The sequence below is a fragment of the Rousettus aegyptiacus genome, unplaced genomic scaffold (assembly GCF_014176215.1).
Source record: "Rousettus aegyptiacus isolate mRouAeg1 unplaced genomic scaffold, mRouAeg1.p scaffold_m13_p_2, whole genome shotgun sequence".
Lineage (NCBI taxonomy): Eukaryota > Metazoa > Chordata > Mammalia > Chiroptera > Pteropodidae > Rousettus > Rousettus aegyptiacus.
This window is the reverse complement of record NW_023416295.1, coordinates 169774798-169786866: the sequence shown is the minus strand read 5'-3', so window position 1 is coordinate 169786866 and position 12069 is coordinate 169774798. Positions and strand designations below refer to the sequence as shown.

General features: G+C 52.2%; 1 protein-coding gene across 1 annotated transcript in view; it reads right to left on the bottom strand.

The window, feature by feature from the left end:
- Window positions 1-12069, bottom strand: part of LOC107519246 (TRIO and F-actin binding protein) — a 57310-nt gene that overhangs the window by 26788 nt on the left and 18453 nt on the right. The window contains exons 8-11 of the mRNA XM_036237471.1: window positions 8490-8604; window positions 6649-7788; window positions 4028-4105; window positions 1787-1924 (exon numbers count right to left, since the gene is read on the bottom strand). Of these exons, the coding sequence (XP_036093364.1) occupies window positions 1787-1924; window positions 4028-4105; window positions 6649-7788; window positions 8490-8604 (1471 nt within the window). The remainder of the gene's footprint in view (window positions 1-1786; window positions 1925-4027; window positions 4106-6648; window positions 7789-8489; window positions 8605-12069) is intronic.

Below are 12069 nucleotides of genomic sequence, written 5' to 3'. Positions count from 1 at the left end.
TAGGTCTTTAGTAAACATTGGTCAAATGAATGACAGCACAAATGAAGGAATGACTCCCTTACCACGACTTGCCCTGGTCAGACAGAGATGGCATAGGCTTAGGGACCAGGGAGTGAGTTATTAAACAGTGCCACCACACTTTGGGGTAATTCAGTCTCAAACCATTACTCTATCGAGGATAACAATGTGAGGCTAGGAGAGGGGAGACAATGGCCCAAAGCCACAAAATTAGTGCAGAGATAGAACTCAAGCCCAGGCTTCCTAGCTTTTGACCTTAGACTAATTTCACTATCCAGCTTGAGAGATATTTGAAGCTGCTCTAAATAACTGTCTGGGAGTCTCCACTGGCAGCCAGTTCTGTCCTTCAGCTCCTCATTCTCCTCATTCCCAGATGAGAGAAAAGGTGCAAACTCGCTAAGCCTCAGTCGCCACATCTGTCTAATGGGGGAAATCTGTGGAGACTCTCGGGGCTGCAGGGAGGACTCAGGGAGGGCCAGATGCACAGAGATGGCGAGGGCATCTCGAATCTCAGCTCTGCCTCTTGTGTGACCTAGAACCAGCTTCATTTCCTCATCTGTCAGATGGACAATATGTACAGTACCTGATATGCCTATTGGTGAGGATTAAAACAATCAGGCATTCTGGGCACTGAACACAACTGAGCACATAGTAGGTACACAATAAATACTGGTTATCATCAGCAGCATTATTTCCCCAGAGGCCTTTCCCCATTTCTCTTCCTCTCTCTCCACCAGAGCTGCTTCCTGTTGGTGACCTTTGGTTAGGCTGATAAGGTAATTCCTGCTCCTGGCTTGAAGATACCACCCAGCGGTTTTCTGAACACCCTCTCGCTTTAACCCCCAAAGGGCAGTAGAGAGGAAATTATGAAGTGGATGGGAAAGTTAGTGTTTGGACGTGCTGTCCCCACCTCCATCATACTTCTCTGCATCTTGATCTCCCTGAGCCCTCTCTCCAGCCCCTAGTGTCTGCATGGACTTTTCCCCATTAGATAGATGTGGCAACTGAGGCTCATTGAGTTTGGCTGCAGCCTTTCTCTAATCTAGAAATGAGGAAAATCAGCAAGAGGCTGGCTCCTCTAAGCCCTAGCCTTTTGACCTCAGGCAAGTCTACTGGCTTCCCGGAGCCTTAGTCCCTTCATCTGTAAAATAGGTAAATGGTCTCTAATGAGCTAGTCTAGTGATGGCAGAGGAGGAGAGCCAACACGAGGACCAGAGTCCTCCTGTCGTGGAAAGAAGAGACCCCACGAGCCAGCCAGCAGCTCCTGGAGATGGCTAGGCCCCTTCTCGCTAGCTGTGGAGGGGGCAAGCAGGAACAAGTCACAGCTGCCTCCCCTCCCTGCCCTTGAGGAAACCCCGAACCAGAGGCCTGAGTGTTTACAGCCTCTTTGGGCAAAAGATGGGTTACGTAATGCCAGATGTTTGTGAAACTGGCTCAGGCCCAGAACTGAGACACACTTTGCAATCCCAGAGCCCCTCGCAGGCCCTCCTTCCTCTCCCCTCCCCGCCAACCTGGCTCCCCTTGGTCTGGTCGCTGATGGGGAGTTTTCAACTGCATAGGTTACTCGATCGCCCCTCGCCCTGGAAGTGGGGAATCCCACTCACTTGCAGATACCAGCGGGTGCTCGGTACTCTGCTTTTATCTCCTTTTCCACGTGGACCCTCACTTTCAGGCCCCACTCTCTCTTCTTTGACTAACACCGACCCCTTCCCTCTCCTCCCCCTCTCTCCCCACCCCTACCCCTTCCATCCCGCTGGAGCCAGCCTACCCTTTGCCACCTGAGGACCCCCAGAGACAGCAGGAACGGATTGAACAGCGTGGGACGGTCACCGGGCATCCGCCAGGAGGTCACCAGTCGGCCCTTGAGCGGGCTCCCAGCCTTGCCCTCTGTCGGTCTCTTGTCTGCCTGTCAAACAGGGTCCAGTGTTGGCCCCCAGGTCCCTTTGGCAGGATGGGGGAGTCCCTGACTAGAGCCTCCCCAGCTCATTCTTTCATGCCCACCTCAAAGGGCCAGGGTTCCCATCTTCCTTCTCTCCCAGAGCTACAGAGAACAGAGCTTGTTACCTTGTTCACACTATATGGTGTTTGCCTGACAGGGCTCTTGGGGCTCAGTACCCATGGGGACATGCACTTCACCACCCCAGAGTCGAACCCCAGGTGGCCAGCAGGCTACAGATGTGTGTTCAACCCGCACAGGGTTTTCAGATTATTTTACGTTAGGGTCTATTGTTAAAGAATCAAGAGATTTAACATATAACTACATATTTCCAGTTTCTCCAAGAGGTCATACGAGGGCCCCCTCGGTCCCAAATCTCCCATCTGCCTACTTGCCTCACCTTTGTGAAAGGAATGAATCACAGGCACCTAGAGCCACACAAAGCCCTCCCCGCAGGCCCCCAAATGTGCTGCCTTTGGAGGAAACAGGCTCCAGCCAAGCAGAGGCGTTTGCCCGAAGTCATAGAGCAGACAGAGGTAGGAGAGAGATCAGGTGTCCTGACTCTGGAACCGAGAGCTTCACCAGAGACGGAACATGAAGCATCAAAGCACAGGTCCAGGAGGGCTTTGGGAATGACCGCGCCGCCTTGCCGCCACATCCCCCAACATGGCTCTGACCGCCGGACTGCGAGCTCCAAGCTAGTGCTCTGATCCACCTCTGCCCACACCCAGACATGCAGAAGTTGCTCCCTAGGCGCATGTGAATGAATGAACGAATAAGGCAATTTTCAATTCTGTCCATCCCAGGCTGCCTGGGGGTAGATTGGGAGGTTTTCCGTACTACTGGGATAGGCCCATTTTGTGGAGGCTAGAGGGGACCCCTATATTATTATTTCCTCTTTGTTCACGAAACCCTGACTCCAGGAAGTATGAAGAAATAACCCAGAAAGAGGAAGAGCAAAGTTGTCAGGGCCCCTGTGAGAGCTGGAAGTGCCTTTAGAGATCAGACCCCGTCCCCTCCCATTTCGCAGATGGGAAGACTGGCCCCCAGGCGCTTGGAACGCTGGCGCTGCTGCTGCTTCTGCTGCTGCTGCTGCTGCGCAAAGCCACACAAAGAATCAGGGCAGGGCCAGGAAGTGGGGAGCAGGTTGCAGAGAGAACACTGGGTGAGGGTCCCAAGACCCAGTTCTAGTTTGAGTCTAGCCACTGACTGGCTGTGTGACCTAGGACAACACCCCTGCCCCTTCTTTCCTCATGTACACAGTGAGGACTTGGGCGGAATCCCCCCAACTCTGACTAGCAGCAGGGCCAGAGTTAGAGGCTCCAGGCTGCTAGACAGATGCCCCCTGTCACGCCCAGCTTCTCAGAAGGTGGCATGGGGAACAGCAGAATAACAGCAGGATAAGGAAAGCATAGCCCCAAACAGCCTGTCTCCTTCCCCCTGCTTCTGGCTGCCCCAAGCCCTTGGCTCTGAGCTCACCTCTCTGGAGGCTGAGGGTGATGAGAACAGTCTGTTTGGCAGGTCACAGGGAGGGGCGGGGCAGAGCAATACACTCCAGCTGCAGCCAGGCCTCAGAGCAGCGTCAGTGGGTCCCACCGCCTGCATACATCTCTCCTACCCCAAGACCCTGGAAACTGTCCAGGTCCTGCTGACTGTGGCACCTCCTCGACTCTCTTCAGCACTTCTCTAGCTCCAGCTCCTGGAAGCTCTACTCTTTCTCCTGGCCTGGCCAGCCCTCCAGAACCAGAAGGGATCTTGCCTTCAGAGACTATCAGGGCCAAACTGCCATTTGCAAGGAGGGCATTCTAGCTAACTTTTTCAAAGCATTCTAATGAGTTAAAAACAGAGCCCTGGGCTATGACCCCACCCAGGCCTCTAAAGCAGAAGGTGGCTCTGCTACCCAGATCCACTAGAGCCCCTATTCTCAAGGCCCCAGCATGTATACAGATGACCCCATGGCAGAGTCCACTTTGGTCTGGATGACCCCAGAGGCTATCTGAGGACCTCAGCCCACCTCCAATCTGATTTCCTTCCCTTCCCCTCCCCATGGGCTCACACCCAAGACCCAACTACCGAGTCTGCCTGCTTCTGGTCAGTCAGTGAGTCCTGGCCTCCTCCTGGTTCTGACTCCTCAGGCTCTTCTGATTGGAACTGGAGATAAGAAAGAACACATCTTAGTCCATGTTACTCCCATTTCCATTTATCTATCCACCTTCATATCCATCCATTCATCCTCTATCCATCCAACATCCATCTGGCATCCAACATCAATAGATCCGCATATCTATCTATCCATTCAACATCCATCTGACATTATCCATCCACGCATCTATCCAACATCCATTATCCCATTTATACATCCATCCTCTACTCATCATCTATCCATCCATCTTACATCCATGTATCCTTCCTCAATCTATCCAACATCCATTCGTCCATCATCCATCTACCCATCCAATGTTCATTCACCATTCATCATCCATATTCCACAACACTTACCCATCCATGCAACATCCATCCATCCATAGTCTACCCAACATGTATCCATCCGTCCATTCATCACCCTATTCATCAGGTGTCCAGCATGTATCACTTATCGTCACTCATTAACACATCTATCATCTATCATTGATCCATCGTCTACCCAGTGACCCTCCCATTTTCCATTGGTTCCTTGCATGCATTTAAGCCTCTATGTATTCACTGATCAACCCATCCACTGAGCCGAGTTCCTCCTTGTGTCAGGCCTTGGGCTGGGGCCAGAGGTATAGAGACAGAGTCGGCATCGCTTTTGCCTCCTTTGAGCTGGTGTTACTTATGGGGGAAATGACAACTAGATGTGACCAGATGGAGTAGCAGAACCACCAAGCCCAGAAGGGAGACATCACCGACCTGAGAAGGCGTCTTAGAACAGGACTTGAACTCATAATAAGCAGGCGTTTGGTGAGTGGAGACGGAAGGGAAGAGCATCCTGGGGAAGGGGAACAGCATGTGCAAGGGCAGGGGGATGTGCTTGCAGAGCTCCGCAGCCCGCTCCGCACAACCAGAGGGCTAATCTGGGGTGGAAGGAAGGCCAGGAGGCCTTAAATGCCATGGCAAGGATTTTCATAGAGGGCGAGCAGCTGGAGCCCCAGCAGGACCCGGTCAGTGCCTCTGCTGTCATCCGTGAAATGCCCTTAAGCCCTTCCCCAGGTGCCACCTCCTAACGTCCCAGGGACCCGAGCCTTACCATGGAATAAATCTAGCTGAAGAATCTTTCAACCCTCCCTCTTCCCTTTGACCCAGCCGGCCTGCAGCATCCCAGCGTTTAGTGGCATCCCACTCTCCCTGGGCCGCCTGCGGTCCACCTGCCTCCCTAACGAGCCTCACAGCATCTTCTTGTTTAGGGACCCCCAAAACCCCACTTTGTTCTAAGGGCAGGACCTAGTTGGCTCATCCCTGCATCTCTGGTGTCTGTGCATTGAATTAATTAGAAAGCAAATGGATAAAAGCCGTAGGGAAATACAGGGGAGGGGACTCTGTAGTCCTGCCATGGGCTCTGGGGCCTCACGACACGGTAGGCTTGGGCTTTGGAGCTGACATTGTGATCTTTTTTCTCATGACTTATATGGGTATGATCCCCAGCAAATGCCTAACAGGGCTGAGCTTTGTAAAGGCAGAGCATGTAAGCACTGGGCCCAGGGCCTGGCACACCACAAACCCTCCTGTCTTCCATGGGGGAGGTGGCGCTGGACTGCACATCGAGGAGAGGAGGAGGGTTAGCTGAATGAGCAGGAGCCTCACATCATCCCAGAGGTGGCTGTCAGGGAAGCAGTTGATCCTACCACACAGGAGAAGACCAGGACCAGGAGAAGCTGGGAGTCCAGAACTACATGCTGCATTCCCAAGAAGCAGAGGCAGCCTGCAGGTCTCTGGCCTCCAGGACCCTCCCCACCCACCACCACCTTCGGATAAATGCTCCAAGCAGCACCAGAGTACCACTGACTCTGTGACTCTGCGCTGGGCCAAGGAGGCAGGAAAGGGACTTGGTGGGTCCTCACTTAAGCAGCCTGTCTCAGCAGCCGACTCAAACCAACGAGCATTTACCCAACCTCTTCTCTGTGCCTGAAAGAATCTGTAGGGGTCAGAGGGGGTACGTGAGGCCGTCCTGGACTTTGAGGAACTTGGAATACTGCAGGGGGCGGGGACACGACCACACGGGCTGCAGTCCCAGCCAGGGTCAGGCATGAGACACCAGAGTCAACACAAGCCAGGTAGAGCGGGGCTGGGAGCGGAGACGGCCCTGCCCAGAGCGTCCCGCTTGAGGCCTGAGGGCAATCGTCACCGAGCAGAACTGGGGTCCACGCTCGCCCCAGGTGTGTAATCCTGGGCAAGTGACTTAATATCTGCCTCAGTTTCCTTATTTGTAAATTGAGACAGTGCCTTTCTCATCGGGTGGCTATGAAAATTAAGTGGGGGAAAATATCCATAAAACATGCAGGCCAGGGTTTAGCACATAGTTAAAGCCCACGGAAGTGTTGGTCAGTGTTATCACTGCTGTTCACTTTGGGGGCTGGCAAAGGTTTCCGTCAGGAGAGAGGAGTAGGGCTGAGCTTTGGAGGGTGTGCAGGGGCTGAGAGGAGGCCTTTCTAAGGACATTTGTCTGGGGCGAGGCCGCCTGTTGGGCTTCCCCATCAGAAGCAAGGCTGACTTACCTCCCACACTGATGAGCTGGGGCCCCCTGCAGGGCTCCTGCTCCCCAGATGATCCTGCTCCTCCAGACCAGCCATAATTGAGGTCTCTGGTCCACTCGTCACTTTGGTCTTTGGCCACTGGGTGGAGATGCAGGCAGGGCTGGGTGGCTGGGCCAAGCTCTGCGGCCACTGGTCGGGGCTGTGTCCATTGACTAGGATGGGCTCCGTCCACCCTGAAGGCTGGCTGTGTCGCTCTTGTTCCAAGGCATCCTTTGTGCCTGGAGAAGCCAGCTCTGGCCCTGAAGCTGTGGTTGGGCTACCCCAGTGTCCAGCTGGGTCCTTTCGAGGTAGCTGGGCCTGCAGGAGCTCCAAGAGGCCTTCCCAGTTAAGCCTTGGAAGATAGGAAGTGAGCGTTGGCTCCTCCCTGCGGGCTGAGGCCCCCTCTCTGGGTACCCCTAGAAGGCTTAGCAGGTCCCTCCAGTCAAGCCCAGGTCGCCTCTCAGGGCCATGCAGGTGCGGGCATTCTCCCTCCGTTCCCCAGCCCATAGCTGTGGGTGTCTCAGGCTTCCAGGATTTTGAGAACTCTGCTGGGCCTTCCCTGGAGTTTGGGGAGCTCATAGGCTGGTGAGGACTGAACAGCTCTTGAAGGCTGCCCCAGCCCCTCCATGCTGGCCTGTCAGGGGACTCTTGCAACCCATTACTAGGGGGCCCCGTCCAAGCCTCTGACTGCCCCCTGTGGCAAGGGGGGCCACTCAGCTGCCCCCAGCTCTCCTCAGACTCTCTGGGAGGGCCCCTACATGTTCCCTCTGGGGCTCTGACAGCCCCCTGACTGGGCTCCTTGAGTTCTTGCCAGCCCCCCAGGCCTGGGCCCTCCTCCTGGCTGTTCCAGCCTCTCTCCAGGTGTCTGTGAGGGCCCTGAGACCCTGGCAGCTCCTCCTGGCTCTGCCACCCCCCAAGAGGCCGTCTTGGACCAGCCCAGCCACTCTCTGGAGGTCTCTCTGTCCGCCGCTCCCTCTCAGAGGTCCTGGCTGATGTCCTTGGGGGTGGTGAGGAACCCTGGAACCGCCGGTCCCCCTCGGGCTGCCTCTTGGGGCTCCTGGGATGAGGGGGCTCTGCTCGGCTCCGGGCTGGCTCTGCCTGCTTCGCAAGGGGCGTGGTTACCTGAGAATGAGGTGAGGTTGTGGGTGAGGCTCCAGGACCCTGACTGGGAAGCTTCTGTCTAGGAGCACAGGAAACTGGGCTCTTAGCCAGGCCTCAGGGACAGGCAAGCTGTGTCCCCACAGCAGCCTGGATTCAAACAGGTCAAAAAGTACCTAGAGTCTCTGTATTTTCCCCCAGGGGTGTCAGCTCTTCCCTCTCACCCACTTTCCTCAGTTCTGGAAAGAGATCTGCGAAGAGCTGCTCACTTTTCTGGCTCCCCCTCCCCCAAGATATTGATTCCAACCTGGGCTATCAGGTGCCGAAATTTCCACCACAATACTATGTTCCACTGGGTTGGGCCTTGCCCTCTAAGCGTTTCTTAAACACACAAATTTTCACTCTGGAAGAGACAGACAGCCCTTAGAACCAGATGGATGCCTCCGAGGCTTTCCCTGCAAACTCAAGGCAGCAGCAGCTACCTAATAAAGGAAGGGAACAGCGCCGAAGAGCTGTTGTCAAAGGATTAATTTGGGGTCCTTCTCAATTTTGCCAAGAGCTGCTGGCTCTTTGGGAGAGGGGAAAGCTGGACACCCATAACTGGAACTCTAACCCTTTCATAAAGGCCCTCCCCTCCCAGGACCCCTGCCTGCACCTAAGGGAGGGGAGGAGCAGTGGCTCACCCCTTGGGGTGCAGGGGCCTGGGGCAGGCTGGCAGTGCTCACCTCCCTGCTGAGAGCAGGGCTGGACTGTCTTCGGAGAAGTTGGCTCTGACCTTGGCTGGGCCTCTGCGACCGCCCCTCGTCCCGGGCCTGGAAGGCCCCCGGTGCCTCGGACTTCCTATGAGCAAATGCAGCCGCCCCTCTGAGGGCCTTTGGGACTGTTCCACTCCCAGCACCCCACCTCCTCTACTCCCACCCCCAATGGGAGAAGATGTGGGAGATCCAGGGATCCACAGCTAAACGGCCCCAAATGGGGGATGAGTCTCTCAGGGCCTCAGTATCCCCTTCTGAAAAATGGCGATGGTTGACACAGCTCTACCTGCCTCGTGGGACTATTGTGAAGATTAAATGAGAAAAGAGATGAGCAAAGCTGGAGGCTCAGCCTTGGCCTTGACCGCCTCCTGTCTCACTCGGTACTTTCTATTTCTGACTGCTACCCAGACAGCAGCCCACCTCTTAGCCCCAGAAACGTTAGACTGGTCTTCGTGGGAATTAAATTTATTGAGCACCTACTGGTTACCAGGCACTGTTCACACATGATCGTAACAGCAAACATTTATTGAGCGCTTCCCCTGTTCCAGGTGCCACGCGCTTGGCCCACCTCCTTTCATCTCACGCAGCCCGTGAGGTGGGAATGGGAGATGCGGAATGTTACAGGCCCTCACATTCCACTCTTTCCGCCCTCTTCCTGTCCACACCGTAAGTTTTGGACTTCCCAGGCCCACCTTTATTCCCCTGCACTTGGCATTGGCAACTCCAGGCCACCCTGGCTGTAGGTAACAGAGCTCTTAGCAAAATCAGAAAGAAGAAATGTTCTCTTCCTGCACAATTCCAAGAAGGCCAACATAAACTATCTCTGCAAATGTCATCTCTAAGACACCTGGACTTCAGGGATTGCTGCCACGTCTGACGAAGATGACCTCTAAGCTATGAAAAGTCCCTAGCTCCACTCAGTTGTCTTGCGTAATCATTGGTAGCCATGGTTATTGGTATTTAACGTGACATCTCTGTTGAAACAGGAACACTGAATAGAATCTGTGCCCATCTGTCCTCTCCCATACGTAAGGGGTCAAAACAAAAGCCCTGACCACTCCACTGTTTACCTAGTCCAACAGAGTTCGAGAGTCTGGCTCCATCTAAAGTGACAAATGGAGCTGTGTCTCTGGTGGCCCAAGAGAGCTGGGAGAAGCCTGAGAGATAACCCGGGTCTGAGCCTTGACTGAGCCAACAGAAAGGGAAGTGAGAGGAACTTCTACGCAGTTCTGAGAGGGGACCGTGCCCAGCAGTCTGTCCCCAGCTTGGGAACCATGCTGAAACTCTATAAGGGCTCTGGATAGTAAATAAATGTTGGACTTGGGGTCTGTCATTGTCTTACAGTTTTCGCCAATGTCATTAGAATTGGGTCCATAAAGTAACTGAAGTTTTTAGCAGTTTTTGGCAATTGATCCACAGGGAACCAAAGCTCCCTACTCTGGAGCAGATGTTTCCAAGTTTGAGAGCTGCCTAGTCAGTTTCCATTTTTAATCTAATTTGAAGAGAGAGAGGTTCCTTGTTCTGTGAGATCTGGGGCCTTGAGGTGCATCTGCCTCAGAACCTGGGTGTAGGGGCCTCTGTGAAGCAAAAACCCCAAACGTGACCGGGTAGGGAGGACAACAGTGGAGAATCCTCAGCGTTTCCCCACAAGCGAGTGCATTCTCCATATAAACTCCCGCTTGCTCGATGCCTCCTGAGAAGTGTCTCCCATGTGGAACTGAGAGATAGGACCGAAGAAATCAGGAAGATTCCGAGCCGCCAACAGAGGCCCAGCCTTTCTGATGCTGAAGCAACAGCACTCTGGGGCCAACCATCCTGTTCCCGAGGGTCGGTGTGGGTACACCGAGGGCGACAAAGGAAATGCGTTTCCTTTGGAAGTTCAGATGGGCTCTCCCGCCTCCAGAGAGCATTAAAGGACAAAGCTGTTGTCAAGTCCAGCAAATTCCACGGAGGCTCTGTTTTCAATTCAAGAGACTAAGAAGTGCTTATATGATTCTAAGATAAGAGATTCTAAAGGCACCTGGGGGAAAATGAAGGTATCAAGCCAAAATTCCTAATGCTTTACTGTGATAACTCTTTAAGGCTTCAGTTAGAACGATGTGTGGACAGAGTAGATGCTCAATAAATACATGTTGAATGAATAAAAGGGAGAAAATGAAAGAATGGCTCTATAGCCACCCACTCATAAATGTCAGTCTGTCCCTTCCACATACTTAAATAGGTTGTAAAATTTCATCTTCAGGGGACAAATGGTATTCTACTTGGAGAAGTGCCATACAACAGGAGAAAATGTAATTACTCGGTAAGTTATAAAATTTTGGTTTAAAGGTAAATAATCTATTTCACCAAAATATATATGTTACATATATGCAATTTTTATATATCAAGTATACTTCAATAAAGCTTAAAAAAGGTAAACAATCTATTCCGAGAGAATAAAATAAAACGAATAAAAGTATCTATGTAAAAACAATTAAATGATTAATAAAAGTATAAACATTCTGGACTTTAATTATAAACCTTTATCTCTCTAACAGTTATCTCAGTAAGAAAAAAAAGAACAAAAATTTAACTTTGGCTTAAAGACCGCAGTATCCCTACTAAGTTATCAGATAAAGTCAAAGTACGCAAATTAACATTGGACTAAAAATAGTAATCGTAAACGGGCAATGACGAAGCGGGGTTTTAGTGCAGTAAAACTATTCTGTATATCGTCATGGTGAATACATGTCATTATACATCTGTCCGAACTCACAGAATGTAGGCCACTCAGAGTGAGCCCTAATGTAACCGATGGACTTTGAGTGATAACGTGTCATGTAGGTTCACGGTTTGTAACAAACGTACCCCTGTGGTGGGGATGCGATCGTGGGGGAAGCCTGTGAGGGCGACGGGGGGCGTGAAGGAACGCTGCACTTTCTACTCAATTTTGCTATGAACCTATTAGATTTTTTTTTTTAAGGCCAAAGAAAGAACATTAATGCTGGAAACCATAAACATTGTCACTGGATAGCAAATGGATTGAACTGACTGAAAAAGGACATTTGAAGAATAAGAGATGGTTTATCATGCAGAGTCAAATCTAAGAGAAAACGTCGTCGCCTACAGGACAACAAAGAGGGATTCTGGATGCGAACTCTTCCTGCTCTGTCGGTTAAGGGATACGTTCTAAAGTGAGATTGTGGTAATGGTTGTACAACTTGGTCTCAATAAATACTCTATAATTCACTGTACACCAAAAGTTTCGAGACCTCTAGTCCTACTTTTATTGTTGTTCTCTTGACCCTAACTAATGGAATTCCAGCTCTGATCCTGAAAATTCCAAGGCTGGAACTGATGGAGAAAGAAATCTCAGCCAGGTCAGGGGAACGTTTCCCCTCCCCACGGCTGCGGAAAAGCAGATGCTCTACTGGGTAGTAAACCTCCTGCGTGAGCAGCGCTGCCAGACCCAGGAGACTCGCAGGATACCTGGACGCCAGGCATGGCCCCCACGTCCCAGAAAAGTAACCTTTAACCTCTAAAAAGTCTGGGACTCTGAGTTCTCTTATTC